At 35.7% G+C, this 22,917-nt stretch overlaps 1 protein-coding gene across 1 annotated transcript in view; it reads right to left on the bottom strand.

The window, feature by feature from the left end:
• Nucleotides 1-3,452: 3,452 nt before the first annotated feature.
• Nucleotides 3,453-22,917, bottom strand: part of LOC135224507 (vacuole membrane protein 1-like) — a gene marked incomplete in the record, with an annotated part of 106,564 nt that continues 87,099 nt past the window's right edge. Inside the window, 1 exon segment of the mRNA XM_064263536.1 lies at nucleotides 3,453-6,626. Within this exon segment, the coding sequence (XP_064119606.1) occupies nucleotides 6,477-6,626 (150 nt within the window).

Below are 22,917 nucleotides of genomic sequence, written 5' to 3' on the forward strand. Positions count from 1 at the left end.
AACGAATAGGAGATTGTGGTTGTACTTATACATATAAAAAAAGAGAGTAATAGTAGTGCAGAAGATAAGAGGCAATTTGAAAAGCTATTAGATATGCTACTAGAATACAACATTCAACAAATAAATCACCTGCCAACAAGAAAGGAAAATACGTACTTTAGACCTAGTATTTGTGAACGAGATGAATTATGTTAAAGAAATAATAGTTTATAATGCGAGTATTTCAGACCATAATGTCATAGAATTAACAGTTCATTCCAAAGCAAGTGAAAATAGAGATAAGCAAGAAATGAAAAAGTGGGAAGGATATGGAAAATACAACTTCTACAGTAAAAATATAAAATGGTCAGAAATTAATGAAGAATTAAACAAAGATTGGGATAACATTTTCGTAAGTGATGACATAAGGGTAAATACGGAGATATTATATAAAATATTGGAGAAAATAGTGGAAAAATATATACCGAAGAAGAAAAGTAAACATCATTCATGCATACCAAGAGACAGAAGGATCTTGTTCCAGAAAATCAGAAAGTGGAAAAAAGGTCTTGCAAAAGAAAAAAATGCATGGAAAGTTATAGAACTAAAAAGTAAGATAGAAAATGCAGAACAAAAGATTATACAAACAAAAGAAAATGAAAAACGGGACTTGGAAGAAAAAACCCTATTAAATATCAAGCAAAACCCCAAACTATTATACTCATATGCGAAGAAGATGAATAAAAGAAGAATAGAAATAGGCCCTCTGAGAATTGAAGGGAGATTAACGAATGAAAAAAAGGAAATTTGCAACATACTGGCAGAACGATATAAGAGAGAATTCACCCCTAGAATAGATAATGAAGATAATGATATGAAGTAAGGGATGAAAATAGTGAATATTTAGCTGACATAGATATTAATGAAGCTGATATTGTGCAGGCTATTATGAAATTAAAAATGGAGCTGCTGCAGGGCCTGATGGAATTCCTGCTATTTTGTTAAAGAAAGTAGTTCATTCTATCGCAAAGCCACTTGCAATATTATTAAGACAAAGTGTAGATACAGGCAAGATTTATGATGAGCACAAATTAGCATATATTACCCCTACTTTCAAAAGTGGATCAAGACTAGAGGCAAGTAATTATAGGCCTGTGAGTCTAACATCACATATTATGAAAGTGTATGAAAGGGTAATGAAGAAAAATATTATGAAACATTTAATAAAAAATAATTTGTTTAATAAAGGACAACATGGTTTCGTACCCGGAAAAAGTACACAAACCCAACTGTTAGTCCACCGTGAGAACATATTCAAAAATATGAAAAGCGGAAATGAAACAGATGTGGTTTATTTAGACTTTGCAAAAGCTTTTGATAAAGTAGACCATAAATATATTAGCGAAGAAAATTAGAAAACACAATATCGTGGATAAAGTAGGAAGATGGTTAAAAGAATTTTTACACAACAGAAAACAGATAGTTATTGCAAACGACAAGAAATCGGATGAAGCCAAGGTAATATCCGGTGTGCCGCAAGGTACGGTGTTAGCTGCAATACTGTTTGTTATTATGATTGAAGACATAGACAATAATGTTAAGGATTCGGTAGTGAGTAGTTTCGCAGATGACACAAGAATAAGTAGAGAAATTACTTGTGATGAAGATAGGAACGCTCTACAAAGAGACCTTAACAAAGTATATGATTGGGCAGAGGTAAATAGGATGGTATTTAACTCTGATAAATTTGAATCAATAAATTACGGAGACAGAGAAAGAAAGCTATATGCATATAAGGGACCATAATAATGAGACCATCACAAATAAGGAAGCAGTTAAAGACCTTGGTGTGATGATGAATAGGAACATGTTATGCAATGATCAAATAGCAACTCTGTTGGCAAAATGTAAAGCAAAAATGGGAATGTTGTTACGGCACTTCAAAACAAGAAAAGCTGAACACATGATTATGCTTTATAAAACATATGTTCGTAGTCCACTTGAATATTGCAATATGATATGGTACCCACACTATCAAAAGGATATTGCACAAATAGAGTGTGTACAAAGGTCCTTTACAGCTAGAATAGAAGAAGTTAAGGACCTAGACTACTGGGAAAGACTACAATTCTTAAAATTATATAGTCTAGAAAGGAGAAGAGAAAACGCTACATGATAATTCAGGCATGGAAACAGATAGAAGGAATAGCAGAAAATATCATGGAACTAAAAATATCAGAAAGAGCAAGCAGAGGTAGATTAATAGTGCCCAAAACTATACCAGGAAAAATAAGGAAAGCACACAGGACATTAATCCACTACGCACCAGCATCGATAATGCAGCGTCTATTCAATGCGTTGCCAGCTCATCTGAGGAATATATCAGGAGTGAGCGTAGATGTGTTTAAGAATAAGCTCGACAAATATCTAAACTGCATCCCAGACCATCCAAGATTGGAAGATGCAAAATATACCGGAAGATGTACTAGCAACTCTCTGGTAGACATTAGAGGTGCCTCACACTGAGGGACCTGGGGCAACCCGAACAAGATGTAAGGTCTGTAAGGTAAGGTCTCCTCAATGGAATGGCCGAGAATCGAACCGGTGACCACCGAGGTGGGACGCAAACACCATACCAACCACACCACTGAGGTATTGACCATGTCTTGGTAATAAGATGAAAGTACTTAACATATTGTTTCACTTTCCCTTCGTGGATGTAACTTTCTTATATTCATCAAGTTTTTACCTTTTTCGTGATTTAAAATCAGATGTGTATTGATATATATTTCGTGAACATGGGTTAGTCTCACCAGTTTGTGTGCATGATGCTCAAGGCCTAGGCTACAGTATGAAGTTTCATATATTAGGCTTGAATGTTTTGTTTAGCATCAGGATGGCATATAGCAATTTAAGTTAAATACACAGTATTCTTTGCATATAAAACAATTTTTGCTGTTTTCCCTCTTGCACCTCAAAATCCTGAGAGGTACTTCCCTAATACTTACCACATACTGTACTGTGTCGGTTGATAGATCTACTGGCATTAGACCATGCCGTGATATTTTTAAAGGTTATCATCTTTGATATTTTGTTTAATAGAACTACTGGGTCAACTTTCTTACCTCACAATGGATTAGGCCTGAAGATTTGTCCTGAATGGATATATTAATCTTAATATATACTGATTTAGAGATTTGTGGACTTGAAAGCACATTACAGCATGAGCAGCTGAATACCACAGAGGTCCTTTGCATCATACGGCATTGAAGTTGGAAAGGATTTTATTCATTGCTAGGATAGCCCAGTGTATGGAACATAACATCAATGCCTAGGGTAACCTACATTCACAGAGTAGTATGGCTAAAAGCAACCAATGTTACAGTAATACTAGATAAGAAGAGTATTATTGTGCGTCACGGTGAACGGACATTAATAATTACATTAAGGCTGGCTGTAATAAAAACAACATGGCTTTATATAATTGTATTACTATATATACAGACTACTCTTTTTGTATAAATCTGTTATTCAATTTAGAAAACGAATATGAAGCTTGTATCATCTTCAATAAATTATAACTTACAAAAGAAAAATTCATTACTAATCAGTGCACGTGCTGAAAAAATACATAACTTTATGTATACAGTACTAAAAACAGTTCATCTACACATGTACACAATATACACAATTAACCACTGACCCCACTTAAATTTCCATTACTGACTCATTATTTATACTAAGGTGAGCTTGAGCACATGATGCATAATCTTCAACTCCTGTAATGGTTGCAATATTGTACAAGCAACTGGGCGATTTCTGTAACATCGAGGCCAAAACACAGAGGTTTCTGCACAGTAACCTCAAAACTTCACACATCTATCTAATGACTCCCCCAGTCGTGAACCTCTCTGAACCTACGTTACAATCCCACAAAAAGTTTCTAGAGGTAAGTATGGGATATTTTTGCACTAAGGGGCATCACATCATCTCAAGATGTTTCGTTCGGTGAAATCAGAAGTGATTTAACAAAGTGATACAAAAAAGGAAAAGAGATCCAAGCCACACGACACTCAAAAAAGTCACAAGTGATGCTGGCAGACGTCTCCACTGCAACCACAAGCACTGACTGATGACACTCACTTCTTGTCTTGATGCACTACATAAACCTATACTCTTGCATGAGGCCCCATGCATAATTAGGCATTACTGATACAGTACAACAAACAACATGGCAAGTTTAACCAATCTGGGTTAACACTGTTTAAATTCACAGGTTTAACAATCACATGACAAGACATGAATACAAAAATACACTGCTAAGCACTCTCCAGATTCATTGGATATCATGGCTTAGTTCTCTCTTCACTTTTCTTGTACTTCAGCCACAAGTTCATTGAGATCCCTTTCGTGGAATACTACTACACTCCCTCACACTCACACTTGTTCCGATACAAAAAGAATTGGTAGAAATAGGCACATGTGACAATACAGTATTTAAACATAGGACTGATGTATCTATAAGAACCAATCATCAAAAGTAATCCTTAGCACCCTTTTTCACTAGGTAATAGATGTTTAGGTGCCATTTAACCCAAAGGAATTTTGTAGACTTGAGAGCAGGCCATCCTTTGGTTTCAATTTATAATTTTTAGCTGCAGTTAATATGAATTTTGTTAGAGTACTATAAAAATGATGAAAGCCATTATCAAAAACATTTACAGGCAGTCACCGGCTATCGGCGGAATCTGTTAATGGGGCTTGTCTAGCGCCATAAAATCTGTGATTTATGGTGTCATAACGCGCTGAGTTTTGGTTATAATACAGTTATGGTGTCATAACATACCTAACAGAGGCGCCATTGACCGGTTACCGGTTATTGGGGCCATAAGTGCAATAAATTGTAGTTTTGGTTAATGGCGGTTTTCGCTTATCGGTATCCTGCCGATAACCAGGGACTACCTGTACTTTTAAATGGGACGTAAGTTCCAGGCAAAGTTAAGATACTCTTGGGTATGACGGTAAACTCTAGTTTTCTTCAGCAACTGCTTATACCATGTACCATCAGTAGGTGGGCACTTGATGTACGCTATACAATGCCTGGCAGACTGATACAGTAAAAAAATTCAATAAATACATAAAATTTGAGTGGAACAAGTATAGTAAACAGTAAATTATCATGTGAGCATTCAGTGGTATAAATATACTGGTGGCACATCTGCAGGCAATCAGCCAATGGACTAGATGGTAAAAACAAAATATGAGCAGCAATTATGAATATTTTATTTTTCCAGACACCCCGTAATTCTAAGAAATATTTGTACAGGAGGCTCTTACAGCAGTCCAATAGTTATGTAGTGGACCATAAAGATAATGCTTGGCCATGCTCTCTCTGAGTGAATATAACAGGCTGTATGACCAAGAGGGAGGCCAGTCATGCAGTACAGCAAAAGTCATCTAATTGCCTGAAGTTCATGCAGTTCGTTCCTATCAATGGTAATAATTAGGGAATGGTCACAATAATTTACTTTTCTGTTAAACCACTCATTCAGTTCTTCTACGAGATCATTCTTTGTCTTTTCTGTAACAATGCAAAACCTACTTCATAAACCATTTCCACTCCTCTAAAAGAAAAATTAAAGTTCATCTATCCAAACTACATTAATATTGCATGATATCAGTCTTTCAAGATGTTTCAAGTTGGCAAAATCCATGAAACATAGCAGAGTAATTTGCTACATTTAAAGCAAAAACCGTTTCCACTGCTTTTACGACAAAGCTCTCAACTCTCACATATCTTACTCCAGCAAGGAGAGAAACCCCTCCTAGGCCCACAAAACACTTCAACAAAAGAACAGCAGTGACAAGGGGGCCAACAACCTGAGTGTTTTCAGAAAATAACACAACGTAGTCTAGTGACATTTATACACTTACATTTCCCAATACTGCACTGCAGCATTCAATCCTATTTTTGCATCATGTGAAATTTAAGAAAAAACAAATACTGCATTTTGAAAACCTTGCAAAAAAATATTGTCTGAATACTTCACTATGATAACAGAATAATACAGTAGTACATGGAGGGTATAAAGTAGTGGGAAAGGATACTTTTGTAACAAAAAATCTTGGCAACAGTTTCAACAAAGCTAAACTGATTTAACTAATAATTACAACAAATTCTTATCAAGATAGATTAAACTTTAATAAGAGTTCAAACAAAATTATATATTTATATATTTTGATGCAGAAGAAATGACATTTGAACTCCATCATCCCATGTGATTCCTGGTTACTCAAAAAAATTGATCTTGTCAGTATTATTCAAAACAGCCCTACGCTAACCTACCTGTCATCCAAAGACCTACACTATCCTAAACTAAACCAAATTTCAGGTGATGACACTGAAATGCCTCTTCTGCCAGAGACATTTAGAGAATGTAGTAATTGACAAGTTCACCTTGGATCACACACTCATAACAATAGGTTGTAGCCCCCGATCAGTCCTGCGCCAGCTTCTTCTCTCGTGCATTCTTGTGTATTCTCTTATGGTAGCTCTGGGCAAACGAATTGACAATGCTCAGGACGAAGTAGATTATCATCAGGAGAATTAGTTTCTCGAATATCCAGGCGAGAATATTCTTCTCATCCTGAAAAATAAGATTAAAATCAGTCTTCAAATAACATGAACAGATAAATACATGAATGTTTAAGAAACAAACCTATCAGTACTGACTGATGTAGACCAAGACAAAATGAATAACTGATGGATAAATATAATGGAAAAAATCAATTAATACAAAATCTCCTAACCTGCCATAGAAATTTACTTCTTATCAGCAATAAGAATACATTTTTAATGGCCAAAGTTGGAAAGAGGGTACTTTGAGAGAAAAGGATGGGTGTAGCATATCTATAATAATGTTATAAAAATGTTAAAACATACAAAATTCAGCTATTAAGTTTACAGAGAGGGATGCCAACCTATTCTATACTACATAATACTTCAGCAATTCAAGTCTATAAGACAGTCAGTGGTGACACATGCATATTGGCAGTTTAGAAACCTAACCCTCACAGATGGAACATTAGACAAATTTAAATGACACATTTTGAAAATAATTTGTATTTTTCATAACTAACAAACCTGCGGTCTTAACAAAAGGATAAATCTTCCAGCGCCAGTTGGAGATGGTAAAAAAATTTAATACATCAGTATATGCATGGAACTGGTGGCATCTGTCCTCTGTCATGAGTTAGGAGAGACAGTCGCCAACCAAACCTGGGACTCGCGACATCCCAGCTATTCTTCCAACCCAGGTTAAACTGGCAGAGGTGTGGTTAAAGGTGGACCTTAAATGTTAAGACCACGACCACAGGTTTGCTAGTCATGAAAAATACAAATAATTTTAAAAATTTGTCATTTGTTCATACACAGAACAAACTTAGGGTCTTAATATTAGGATAGACCTAATCTTGGTGGGAGGTGAGTATCATTAACCAACTGTAGGTTTGCCACACCTGGTCATTCTTCTTGTGCATAAGAGAATTCTAAGAAAGAAGACCTACACCTCTGAATCTTAGATATGTGTATAACTTAGGTCAGACTTCTGGGTTTCAATATAATGTCAAATTTCATTGCATAACTGGAAGATGAAGAGCTAAATGTTTAAATAACAAACCAATGTAGTTACTTATTAGGTTTGTTATCATCCCTCTCTCTCCTTGCTAAAGAGAGGAATGTTTTACTGCTAAAAGGTAACTTCATTCATCAATGATTTAACGGCATGGCCACTGTACTCACCTGTATCATGCCTGTTCCAGCTCATGATGGAACGATCTTCATACTGCCCGTAAGTAAAGAAGACAGAAAGGAGAAAAGAAAGACCATTTATCTCATTCATTTCACTTTCATATCATCATCTCAGGCTGGATACAAACTGTCCAACCACGGGCACTGGATGAGCTACACAACTTGTTGAGCAGCTACCACTGGACCCAAGGGAAAAGTCCCAGGCAATATCCTTCAGGTAGATGGAAGTGAAAGAGGTTTGGTGACACCATAACCAGCATTTAAAATTTTATGAACAGATAAATTTTTCTTGAATGCTTAGGAGGAACTCAGCCCTCTGACGTCAGGCACTCTTGCATGTACGATATTGGCTGAAGCAACTGCTGATGATGAATAGACATTTGCGATCGTTTCTTTTAGCCAGAGATTGTATTCTTGGACATTTCTTTCTTGAGTCTTAGCAACAAGTTCCGGGAAAAATTCCAAAACTATTAACCTCCAACCCCTGGTATGTTTGACATCATAAGACAGACCATGTAATTCACCTACCAAGAGTCAAATCCTAGCTAGGTGACTTGAGCTCTAGGGGAACAGGACTGCTAAGTTGTGTGTCCTTGACTTATGGCAGGGGATATACACCAGAGCTGCGCTGTAAGTTGATTTTTGTTGTAAGTCAATTTTTCGCCATTAACCCTCTTACGCCGATTGGATGTATTAAACGTTGAGATAAAATGTTTCCCAGGTGCCGATTGGACGTATTATACGTCGACATAAAAAAGTTTTTTTTAAATTTGCGGAACAATACTTATAGGCCTACTAGCCGAAAACTTTTGAATCATGCGCCTTGGGGGATGCTGGGAGTTCACGGATCACGCTGTTGTTTTGTTTAGAAGCGTGACCCAAGTGCGCATGCGCGAAATGCCGCCTCCTCGCGTTATGCCCCGTGATACTTTCCTGGCGTTGGACAGATATTTCAACGCCTTCAACCGAAGGGCCATACCCCGGAATAACTCCGATTGCCTCATCTTAGTGCACCCAGTGTTGGAATACACTCGTGAACGTTGTAAAAATCTCGTGGTTCCTACAAAGAACCTTTCTTTGGATGAGGGGATGATGCCTTACAAAGGACGTCTTAGCATAAAAGTGTATAACCCCAAGAAGCCGAAGAAATATGGAGTGAAATTTTTCTTATTACAGAGTCCAACACTGGATATGTCGTGGACTTCTTAGTGTATTCCGGGGTCTTCTCCACTATGCGTGAAACTGTGTTCAGGCTTGTGGATCGTTTCCGTAACCAGGGATACCACCTGTTTATGGATAATTATTATAACTCGGTATCCCTGGCCCAGGAACTGTTCACGTCAGTTGTACCCTTCGGTTGGTACGTGAGGCCCCAAATGTCCTCAAGAGGTTCGCTAGCCATCCGCAACATCTGGCAAGAGGAGAGACAGTGGCGGCAGAAGGGAGCTGTCTTCGTCATCTGTTGGAAGGGTGTCCGACTCGTCCCCATGATTACGACGAGCCATGGAAGAAGACACGTCGACAGGGACGAGTTGTGTATGAGGAGTTTCGTGCAGAGCGCCCTACCGTCATTGGGCACTACAATAAGCACATGGGAGGAGTTGATCTCTTTGATCAACTCATCCAGTATTATCCCTTCGCCAGGAGAACCAGAAGGTGAACCCAGAAGCTCCTCAAGTACATTCTTCAGTTGGCTCTCCAAAATGCCTACATACTCTACTGTGGGTACTACGGTCCCGGTCTCCGGAGGATGACCCACTTGCAGTTCCTCGAGGCAGCCGGGGATGCCCTCATCCACTTCAATCCCGATGAGTGGCCTTCCATGTCTGCCCAACTGTCCCGAGCTGCAGATCTGCCCCTAGAGGAAAGGGCAGACCTCAGGAAGGCCAACTTTGGTCATCCTGCTCCTGCCGCTGCTGCCGCCACCCCTGCTGCCGGCCCCGCCCGCACTGGTTCTCGTCGGGTGGTGGACCCCGTATGTCAGCTGCAGCCAGGGGATCACACACTGGAGCTCATACAAGGGCGCAGGCAGAAACGGTGCCGGGTGTGCCATATGAATGGCAGAAGGAGAGACACCCGGTTCTTCTGTCGCACCTGCAAAATAGCTCTATGCAGGTTCGGGGAGTGTGACCGTCGAGAGGAAAAAAATGCAAGACTCTTCAATGGAGGAGGGAGAAAACAAGAATAGAACGAAGAGTCAGGATTACGAATGAGTATTCTGCATTTATTTTATATTTTTTTTTATATTTATTACAAGTTTCTATATATCTGTATCTGTGCATGATATTATATGATATTTCATTGTATGCAAAAGGAAGAGTATTACCTGCATTCCTTTTATTTATGTATTCGTACCAGAATCGAAAAATGTAATATATATATATATATATATATATATATATATATATATATATATATATATATGTATATATATATATATATATATGTATATATATAAATATATATATTGGTAGTTGGGTAAGCAAATTATATAACATTCTAGTAATATTCAATCATTTATCTTCACTTTAAAATAAATTTGAAGTCTCTAGCACAATATTTAGATTTATGGTGAATTTTTGAAAAAAAAACTTTTTCCTTCCCTCCGTGCGCCGATTCCCCGCCGCAAATCTCTGAAATGCGTACGTCGCATTCTCCTAATATTTACTCATTTTCATATTAGGCGTTTTATAGAGTTTCATATATGAAAATGTGTGCAATTTCATGCAGAATACAACAAAAAACATTTGAAGGTTGTAGCTCTTCTCATTTTCGAAATATTTGCATATAAATCACGATAAATAGGAAAAAAACTATGTTTGGTCAACTTTGACTCAACCGAAATGGTCAAAAAATGCATTTGTAAGCTAAAACTCTTACAGTCTAGTAATATTCAATCATTTATCTTCACTTTAAAACAAATTTGAAGTATCTAGAACAATATTAAGATTAATGGTGAATCTTTGAAAAAAACTTTTCTTCCCTCCTCGCAACGATTCTCCGCCGCAAATCTCCGAAATGCGTACGTCGCATTCTCGTAATATTTGCTCATTTTCATATTAGGTGCTTTATAGAGTTTCATATATGAAAATGTGTGCAATTTCATGCAGAATACAACAAAAAATATTTGAAGGTTGTAGCTTTTCTCATTTTTGGAATAATTGCATATAAATCACGATAACTAGGAAAAAAAACTACGTTCGACCAAATTTGACTCAACCGAAATGGTAAAAAAACACAATTGTAAGCAAAAACTCTTACCGTCTAGTAATATTCAATCATTTATCTTAAAACAAATTCAAAGTCTCTAGTACAATATTTAGATTTATGGTGAATTTTTGAAAAAACTTTTCTTCCCTCCGCGTGCAGATTCTCCGCCACAAATATCCGAAATGCGTAGGTCGCATTCTCCTAATATTTGCTCATTTTCATTTTAGGCGTTTTATAGAGTTTCATATATGAAAATGTGCGCAATTTAAAGTAAAATACAATAAAAAATATTTGAAGGTTGTAGCTTTTCTTATTTTCAAAATATTTGCTTATAAATCACGATAAATAGGAAAAATCTACGTTCGGTCAAATTTGACTCAACTGAAATGGTCAAAAAACACATTTGTAAGCTAAAACTCTTACCGTCTAGTAATATTCAATCATTTATCTTCATTTTGAAACAAACTCCAAGTGTCTAGCAAAATATTAAAATTTATGGTGAATTTTTGAAAAAAAAAAAAAAAAACTTTTCTTCCCTCCGCGCGCGCCGATTCTTGGCCGCAAATCTCCGAAATGCGTAGGTCGCATTCTCCTAATATTTGCTCATTTTCATATTAGGCGTTTTATAGAGTTTCATATATGAAAATGAGCGCAATTTCATGCTGAATACGAAAAAAAATATTTGAAGGTTGTAGCTTTTCTCATTTTTGGAATAGCGGTACCTCTACATACGAAAGGCTCAACTTACAAAAAACTCGAGATACGAAAGCAAATACAAAAAATTTTACAGCTCTACATACGAAAAGTTTTCAAGATACGAAAGGTTGTTGCTGTAAAGTCCCGAGATTCGCCCTGACCACCAAGAACAATTTCAAAACTCCTGCACCGCCAACTGAGTTAACTCACCACCATCCTCCCGCTCTCCCATTGGTTCCTGATGCTAGTCACCCCATAAGATCCTGCTCTCCTATTAATCAGCATCTACCCCTTGTGCTTTAAGTATTCTATTGGTAAAAGGATGCTGTAAATTGAAAAACTTATTCATGCAATACATTTAATAAAAAAAAAATTGGGTAAAGATAGAATAAAGAATAGAAATGAATGGTTATTATACTGTTTGGTAGTTTCAGTAGTTGAAGAGAGATAATGAAAATTTATGGCTTACTGTGTAAAGTGATTGCTTGGCGATCATTCGATACTCGTAAGTGCTGGATGTAAACAGAAGTTTGGAAGCTCTTTTTTGTTTGTTTATTATAGTTAATGGTTAGTTAATAATTATTTGAAGTGAGTAAATGCAATAATTTAATAAAAAAATTGTGAATTAGATACCATAAAATATAAAATAAATCAGACTGCCAACAAATACGTATTTTTTAGAATTCTTCTTCTGTTTTATTATTACGTTACGTATACGTATGTTTCATTATAGCTGTCAGTAACTCGGTATCTCCATTAGGTAAAGATAGAATAAAGAATAGAAATGAATGGTTATTATACTGTTTGGTAGTTTCATTAGTTGAAGAGTGATACTAATGAAAATTTATGGCTTACTGTGTCCTAGGAAAAGTGACTGCTTGGCGTTCATTCGGTACTCGTAAGACGGTAAGAGCTGAATGTAAACAATCGCTTGGAAGGTTTATTTTTTTGTTTGTTTGTGTATTATAGTTAATGATTAATTAATAATTATTTGAAATGAGTACATACTGATTATTTATACATTTTATTGGCATATTCTAAGCTTTTAGCTTCTTAGGTTTAGATGTCAGAATCATAGACTAGGCTACAGTAGCAACCGCTAACATAGGCTAGGCTTATTGTAGGGGACATATGCTAAAGTCCTAATATATGCAGTTAAAATGGGGTTGAACATTACATGCAGTTGAATATTACTCAAGTATGTACAGTATTTTGCCTTTTTGGAGTCATATTTCTTCCATTGGATCGGCGTCGTAACCCTAGAACATGTGTTTTAGGCCTGGAAATATAATTTACTGGGGTGTTTTTGGAGGGCTTGGAATGGATTAGCCATTTTACATGTAAAATGTGGTCCAAGATACGAAAACCTCATGATACGAAGGGCGCCTCAGAACGGATTAATTTTGCATCTCGAGGTACTACTGTAATTGCATATAAATCACGATAACTAAAAAAAACTACGTTCGGCCAACTTTGACTTGCCCGAAATGGTCGAAAAACGCATTTGTAAGCTAAAACTCTTGCAGTCTAGTAATATCAAATTATTTATATTCACTTTAAAACAAATTTGAAGTCTCTAGAACAATATTTAGATTTATGGTGAATTTTTGAAAAAAACTTTTTTCTTCCCTCCGCGCGCCGATTCTCGGCCGCAAATCTCCGAAATGCGTAGGTTGCATTCTCCTAATATTTGCTCACTTTCATATTAGGCATTTTATAGTTTCATATATGAAAATGTGTGCAATTTCATGCAGAATACAACAAAAAATATTTGAAGGTTGTAGCTTTTCTCATTTTTGGAATAATTGCATATAAATCACGATAACTAGAAAAAAAACTATGTTAGGTCAACTTTGACTCACCCGAAATGGTCAAAAAACACAATTGTAAGCAAAAACTCTTACCGTCTAGTAATATTTAATCATTTATCTTCACTTTGAAATAAAATTCAAAGTCTCTAGCACAATATTTAGATTTATGGTGAATTTAAAAAAAAAAAAACTTTTTTTTCTTCCCTCCGCGCGCTGATTCTCGGCCGCAAATCTCCGAAATGCGTACGTCACATTCTCCTAATATTTGCTTATTTTCAGATTAGGGGCTTTATAGTGTTTCATATATGAAAATGTGTACAATTTCATGCAGAATACAAAAAAAAATATTTGAAGGTTGTAGCTTTTCTCATTTTTGAATTATTTGCATATAAAAAAAAATATAACAATTTCCACATTCGGTCAACTTTAACTTGTCCAAAATGGTCGAAAACTGCAATTCTAAGCTAAAACTCTTACAGTATTGTAATATTCAATCATTTGTCTTCATTTTGAAACAAATTGGAAGTCTCCAGAACAATATTTAGATTTACGGTGAATTTTTATATTTTTACGTCCGCCGCGCGTTACGAATTCATGCATCATTTTGTGATAATATTTTTTCTGTGTTGCTTTGATCGTTTTACAATGTGTTATACAGTGGGCCCCCCCTATTCACGTTCTCCGGATTCGCGGACTCACGGATTTTTATCTAGACCATATCTACCCATTATTTGTGGTGAATTTGCCTATTCGCGGGATTTTCCGACGATAAATAATCACTAATTAGTGTATTTTGATGTTATTTTCATGCCTAAATGCATTTTTATGATACAAAAATGATTTACTAATTTTAAAATATTAATATTGATCAATACTGTATTAGTAAGTTTAATAAGATTAAATGATATCACATAATAACTAATAATTCTCTCTTAATTCTCTCTCTCTCCCTTACAGGGATGTATGCTTTTTGTGTGATAAATGAATTACTAATTTTCTAATATTACTATTAATGTAAAGAGCAATCACTTCAAGAAAGAAAATACTACATTGAATTAGTAAGATTTTAGTTTATGAACTTTAAAAATTATGTAAGAATGAAGGAAATCCCAGTCTTCACTCATCTTTCTTTCCAACTCCAGGTCTCTCTCTCTCTATACTGAGATGAGAAATTTTTATGGTACACTATGTATAATATGTTTATTAATATTTTCATATGATAATAGTAATATTAATAATAATAATAATAATAATAATAATAATAATAATAATAATAATAATAACTGAAAGGCTATACAACTACCTAGAGGAGACAAACACCATCCCCCACCAACAGAAAGGCTGCAGAAGAAGTGTAGGGAAGTGTAGGGGCACAAAAGACCAGCTCCTGATAGACAAAATGGTAATGAAGAACAGTAGAAGGAAAACCAACCTAAGCATGGCATGGATAGACTATAAGAAAGCCTTCGACATGATACCACACACATGGCTAATAGAATGCCTGAAAATATATGGGGCAGAGGAAAACACCATCAGCTTCCTCAAAATACAATGCGCAACTGAATACAATACTTACAAGCTCTGGAATAAGACTAGCAGAGGTTAATATCAGGAGAGGGATCTTCCAGGCGACTCAATTATCCCCACTACTCTTTGTAGTAGCCATGGATTCCCATGACAAAAAGTAACTACAGAAGATGGATGCCGGGTACCAACTCAAGAAAAGAGGCAACAGAATCAACCATCTGCTGTTCATGGACGACATCAAGCTGTATGGTAAGAGCATCAAGGAAATAGATACCCTAATCCAGACTGTAAGGATTGTATCAGGGGACATCAGGATGGAGTATGGAATAGAAAAATGCGCCTTAGTCAACATACAAAAAGGCAAAGTAACGAGAACTGAAGGGATAAAGCTACCAGATGGGAGCAACATCAAACACATAGATGAGACAGGATACAAATACCTGGGAATAATGGAAGGAGGGGATATAAAACACCAAGAGATGAAGGACACGATCAGGAAAGAATATATGCAGAGACTCAAGGCGATACTCAAGTCAAAACTCAACGCCGGAAATATGATAAAAGCCATAAACACATGGGCAGTGCCAGTAATCAGATACAGCACAGGAATAGTGGAATGGACGAAGGCAGAACTCCGCAGCATAGATCAGAAAACCAGGAAACATATGACAATACACAAAGCACTACACCCAAGAGCAAATACGGACAGACTATACATAACACGAAAGGAAGGAGGGAGAGGACTACTAAGTATAGAGGACTGCGTTAACATCAAGAACAGAGCACTGGGGCAATATCTGAAAACCAGTGAAGACGAGTGGCTAAAGAGTGCATGGGAAGAAGGACTAATAAAAGAAGACGAAGACCCAGAAATATACAGAGACAGGAGAATGACAGACAGAACAGAGGACTGGCACAACAAACCAATGCACGGACAATACAATGAGACAGTACTAAAGAACTAGCCAGCGATGACACATGGCAATGGCGACAGAGGGGAGAGCTAAAGAAGGAAACTGAAGGAATGATAACAGCGGCACAAGATCAGGCCCTAAGAACCAGATATGTTCAAAGAACGATAGACGGAAATAACATCTCTCCCATATGTAGGAAGTGCAATACGAAAAATGAAACCATAAACCACATAGCAAGCGAATGCCCTGCACTTGCACAGAACCAGTACAAAAAGAGGCATGATTCAGTGGCAAAAGCCCTCCACTGGAGCCTGTGCAAGAAACATCAGCTACCTGCAGTAATAAGTGGTACGAGCACCAACCTGAGGGAGTGATAGTAGAAAACGATCAGGCAAAGATCCTCTGGGACTATGGTATCAGAACGGATAGGGTGATTCTAGTAAACAGACCAGACGTGACGTTGATTGACAAAGTCAAGAAGAAAGTATCACTCATTAATGTCGCAATACCATGGGACACCAGAGTTGAAGAGAAAGAGAGGGAAAAAATGGATAAGTATCAAGATCTGAAAATAGAAATAAGAAGGATATGGGATATGCCGTGGAAATTGTACCCATAATCATAGGAGCACTAGGCACGATCCCAAGATCCCTGAAAAGGAATCTAGAAAAACTAGAGGCTGAAGTAGCTCCAGGACTCATGCAAAAAAAAAAACAAAAGAGTGTGATCCTAGAAATGGCACACATAGTAAGAAAAGTGATGGACTCTAAGGAGGCAGGATGCAACCCGGAACCCCACACTATAAAATACCACCCAGTCGAATTGGAGGACTGTGATACAAAAAAAAAAAAGCAAAAAAAAAAAAAAAAAAAATAATAATAATAATAACTGTATTACAAAAATCATATGTGAAAGTATTTTACAAATACTATGAAAATCTCTCTCTCTCTCTCTCTCTCTCTCTCTCTCTCTCTTGTAAGTAGCCATCTTGCTTGGTGAGTCGTACCCGCGTGAAGTCAGATTAATCAACAGATATCACAAGTTTAACATACGACTAGAATTTGAGAAATATCTAGAAGTGTTCGTGAACTATCGGTGATAAGATTAGTGTGAAAATAGTAGGATAAAGCGTCTTCTAAGTTAGTTTATCAAGTGTAATACTATAAATCAGAACAGATGGCAGTAGTTCCAACTGCGGGAAGAGGTGGCGTAATTTGGCGTGTTTAGCAGATTCGCAATACGATGAGGTAGCAGGAAGGGAAACTGGCAATTTCACATCTATGAAATCAGCAACAGTCCTAACAAAAAGATACAAAAGCATTCATAGATATATTAGAAGGATATAATCCTTCAAACTGGAACAAATCTAATGAAAATATCTTGAAAATAATTGAAGAAGTTCCAAATAAAATCCAAGTGGTCAAGAGACTCATAAAGAAAATATACATAAACCAACATATTCCGACAAAGAAAATGAATAAGGCGAATCTTGTGAATATCCTAATTGATGCATTAGGAAAAAAAAGAATGCCAAAAGCATGCAAACTGTGTAAGGTTTGGTATAGCATAGTCAATCCACAAAACCTAATCAGAAAATGTGCTGCATGCAACATTAGACCCATCCACAGTGTGCTGAGGTAATACAAGATTTGAGAAAAGATACAAGAATTTTTTGTTCAACATGTCTATCATGGATAGACAATGTTATTAAATCAAGATTGAATGTACAAATAGTTGAGGATGAAGAAGAAGAGGAAGAGGAAGAAGAAGAAGAAAAAGAAGAAGAGGAAAACGGAAGAGAAGTAAACAAAAATGAAATGACAGAAAAAAATAAGGAAAACAAAGAACAAGATAAAAGTATGGATGCAGAGATACTCATTGATACTACATATGAGGCAATAAAGCAGCATACCTACGAAGAATAAATTACGATATGACAACAGAAAAGCAAATCCCGAAGAGGCTCTACCCAGATCTATACAATGACGGGAAAGAGGAAAATATAGACAAGAAAGACAAAATCTGCAACCTTTTGAAAAGAGGGAATTGCAGATTTGGAGAAAGATGTTACTACACAACAAAACATCCTAAGATATGGTCAAAACTATGAAATATATGGTAAATGTGCATACTTAGATGATATGGGGATGATTGCAGAGATCTGCATCCAAAATATGTAAAAAAACCTAAAAGAAGGAAAAGGATGTAAGTTCGACAAAAAATGCAAATATATGCACCCTGTAGCCAATGAATCATAATCAAATAAATAACCAACCAAGTAATAAAATCCAAAATAAGAAAGAAACAAATAAAGAGAGAAATCAAGAATATCAGGTAAAAGAGAAAAGCAAACCACCAATGAGATATGCAGAGGTGTCAGCAAAAAATTTCAAAGCATCAGCTCCGAAATTCTACTCAAGAGATAATAACTGTATTTATTATGCAAGAGGATATTGCAGAAACGGAGAAAATTGCAGATTCAGACACAAAATGAATAATTATATGATGAAGGAAGATCAAATATTATGGAAAAGTTGGATTTTTTAATGTCAGAATTTCTGGAAATGAAAAAAGAACAACATACCAAGAACAGGAAAGAGACATGGAAAATCCTTATTACTACCAGTATTAAATGAAGGAGAAAACACGCAAACCATCATAGTGATGAATGCGCAGGGTTTAGTTACGAGTAACTCAAAAAGAAAAATAGAGTACTTAGAAGAACTAACCCAAAATGAAAAGAAAATAGATATAATGAATATAAGTGAAAACCTGGTATTCCCAAGAGACTGGGAAGGATGATCAAATAAAAGGGTTCCAAACTTATAGATCAGATAGAAAAAATAGGAATCAAGGAGGAACCGCAATATATGGGAAAGACAAAAACAAGGAAAAACATATATGAGAAATATAGTAGGTAAAACTTCAAGAAATGTGAACTAATAGCGGTAGAATTTGAATCTGAAAAATTGATGAACATAGTAATATATAGACCTCCTAATACTAAAGAGTTTGACTTAATAATTGAAAAATTGGATGATATATGTAGAAATCACAAGGACTGGACTATTCTCCTATCTGGTGACTTCAACTTTCCTTTCGTAGAATGGAAAGAACGAATAGGAGATTGTGTACTTATACATATAAAAAAGAGAGTAATAGTAGTGCAGATAAGAGGCAATTTGAAAAGCTATTAGATATGCTACTAGAATACAACATTCAACAAATAAATCACCTGCCAACAAGAAAGGAAAATACTTTAGACCTAGTATTTGTGAACGAGATGAATTATGTTAAAGAAATAATAGTTTATAATGCGAATATTTCAGACCATAATATCATAAAAAATAATTAACAGTTCATTCCAAAGCAAGTGAAAATAGAGATAAGCAAGGAAATGAAAAAGTGGGAAGGATATGGAAAATACAACTTCTACAGTAAAAATATAAAATGGTCAGAAATTAATGAAGAATTAAACAAAGATTGGGATAACATTTTCGTAAGTGATGACATAAGGGTAAATACGGAGATATTATATAAAATATTGGAGAAAATAGTGGAAAAATATATACCGAAGAAGAAAAGTAAACATCATTCATGCATACCAAGAGACAGAAGGATCTTGTTCCAGAAAATCAGAAAGTGGAAAAAAGGTCTTGCAAAAGAAAAAAATGCATGGAAAGTTTATAGAACTAAAAAGTAAGATAGAAAATGCAGAACAAAAGATTATACAATCAAAAGAAAATGAAAAACGGGACTTGGAAGAAAAAACCCTATTAAATATCAAGCAAAACCCCAGCTATTATACTCATATGCGAAGAAGATGAATAAAAGAAGAATAGAAATAGGCCCTCTGAGAATTGAAGGGAGATTAACGAATGAAAAAAAGAAATTTGCAACATACTGGCAGAACGATATAAGAGAGAATTCACCCCTAGAATAGATAATGAAGATAATGATATAGAAGTAAGGGATGAAAAATAGTGAATATTTAGCTGACATAGATATTAATGAAGCTGATATTGTGCAGGCTATTAATGAAATTAAAAATGGAGCTGCTGCAGGGCCTGATGGAATTCCTGCTATTTTGTTAAAGAAAGTAGTTCATTCTATCGCAAAGCCACTTGCAATATTATTAAGACAAAGTGTAGATACAGGCAAGATTTATGAGGAGCACAAATTAGCATATATTACCCCTACTTTCAAAGTGGATCAAGACTCAGAGGCACGTAATTATAGGCCTTGGTGACTAACCTAAATCACATATTATGAAAGTGTATGAAAGGGTAATAATGAAGAAAAATATTATGAAACATTTAATAAAAAATAATTTGTTTAATAAAGGACAACATAGGTTTCGTACCCGGAAAAAGTACACAAACCCAACTGTTAGTCCACCGTGAGAACATATTCAAAAATATGAAAAGCGGAAATGAAACAGATGTGGTTTATTTAGACTTTGCAAAAGCTTTTGATAAAGTAGACCATAATATATTAGCGAAGAAAATTAGAAAACACAATAGTGGATAAAGTAGGAAGATGGTTAAAAGAATTTTTACACAACAGAAAACAGATAGTTATTGCAAACGACGAGAAATCGGATGAAGTCAAGGTAATATCCGGTGTGCCGCAAGGTACGGTGTTAGCTGCAATACTGTTTGTTATTATGATTGAAGACATAGACAATAATGTGAAGGATTCGGTAGTGAGTAGTTTCGCAGATGACACAAGAATAAGTAGAGAAATTACTTGTGATGAAGATAGGAACGCTCTACAAAGAGACCTTAACAAAGTATATGATTGGGCAGAAGGGTAAATAGGATGGTATTTAACTCTGATAAATTTGAATCAATAATTATGGAGACAGAGAAAGAAAGCTATATGCATATAAGGGACCTAATAATGAGACCATCACAAATAAGGAAGCAGTTAAAGACCTTGGTGTGATGATGAATAGGAACATGTTATGCAATGATCAAATAGCAACTCTGTTGGCAAAATGTAAAGCAAAATGGAATGTTGTTACGGCACTTCAAAACAAGAAAAGCTGAACACATGATTATGCTTTATAAAACATATGTTCGTAGTCCACTTGAATATTGCAATATGATATGGTACCCACACTATCAAAAGGATATTGCACAAATAGAGAGTGTACAAAGGTCCTTTACAGCTAGAATAGAAGAAGTTAAGGACCTAGACTACTGGGAAAGACTACAATTCTTAAAATTATATAGTCTAGAAAGGAGAAGAGAACGCTACATGATAATTCAGGCATGGAACAGATAGAAGGAATAGCAGAAAATATCATGGAACTAAAAATATCAGAAAGAGCAAGCAGAGGTAGATTAATAGTGCCCAAAACTATACCAGGAAAAATAAGGAAAGCACACAGGACATTAATCCACTACGCACCAGCATCGATAATGCAGCGTCTATTCAATGCGTTGCCAGCTCATCTGAGGAATATATCAGGAGTGAGCGTAGATGTGTTTAAGAATAAGCTCGACAAATATCTAACTGCATCCCAGACCATCCAAGATTGGAAGATGCAAAATATACCGGAAGATGTACTAGCAACTCTCTGGTAGACATTAGAGGTGCCTCACACTGAGGGACCTGGGGCAACCCGAACAAGATGTAAGGTCTGTAAGGTAGGTAAGGTCTCTCTCTCTCTCTTAATCCTCTCTCTCTCTCTCTCTCTCTCTCTCTCTCTCTCTTACAGAGATGTATGATTTTTGGATGATAAATGATTTACTGATTTTCAAATATCAATATTAATGTAAACAGCAATAATATCAATTCATTAAAGAAAATACTAAAGTGAATTAGCAAGATTTTAGTTTATAAATAAAAAGAAAATGCATTTTACCTGGCATATTTCTCTTTGAACTCCACTAGCAAGCTGAGTTGGCTGGGGTCCAACAACTGTTGCCATCTCTTGATTACGTAAATTCGTTGCCATCTCTTGATTACGTAAATTCTCTCTCTCTCTTTTACTGAGATGAGTATTTCTATGGTACATGTGTATGTTTATCAATATTTTCGCATAATAATAATAATAGTAATATAACTAATTTCAAAATTCATATGTGATAGTATTTTATAGAAGTTCAATAATCTATCCATTTCAGTCTTTTAAATAAGGATAACCCCCCTCTCCCTCTCTCTCTCTCTCTCTCTCTCTCTCTCTCTCTCTCTCTCTCTCTCTCTCTTTGCCACACGAGATAGTATGTCTTAGTGGTAACTCTCGCCCTCTGTTTGGGCTAGAAATGTATGTATAAGTGTATCTTTAAGGACATTACTACATTTTATGGTAAAATAATAATATACAGTACTAGTTTACAAATAATATTAAGTTTAATGAGATTAAACAGTAACAATAACACCTCTCTCTCTCTCTCTCTCTCTTACTTACGTATGTTTATTTGTTTTGTAGTATAAATAAATGATTTACCTTATAACTAATTTTCAAATATTAATAAGATTAATTAAAAATAGCGATTCCCAGTCTTTTTATCCACATGGGAGGGTGAGTGAATGACAGTTTGATATACGTATTGGCCAGTATTGGCGGAGGGGAAGGAGACGGAGTTTAGGAGTTATTCTCTCTCTCTCAGATATAATTCATAATTTCACTATTGATGGTCAGATATATGATGTTGCCATTCACTGCTCTCTCTCTCTCTGTTATTGGCTGTAGGTATATATTTTTAATAGTAAAATGTTTAAGATGACTTTGAAAGGATATTAATAATATAACCTCAAAGATTAATACAGTAATAGGTTAGTAATTTTAGGTATATTTGAAGTAGGATGTTATTAAAGGTATACATTTGGTATCTGAACTTTCAAGATAGGCAGTTATAAGCATTTTTAATGGTGGTTCTAACTATTCGCGGGTTTTAACTATTCACGGGGGTGTCTGGTACACATCCCCCGTGAATATGGGGGGAACACTATATATATA

Source organism: Macrobrachium nipponense, chromosome 12 (assembly GCF_015104395.2).
Source record: "Macrobrachium nipponense isolate FS-2020 chromosome 12, ASM1510439v2, whole genome shotgun sequence".
NCBI classification, from domain to species: domain Eukaryota; kingdom Metazoa; phylum Arthropoda; class Malacostraca; order Decapoda; family Palaemonidae; genus Macrobrachium; species Macrobrachium nipponense.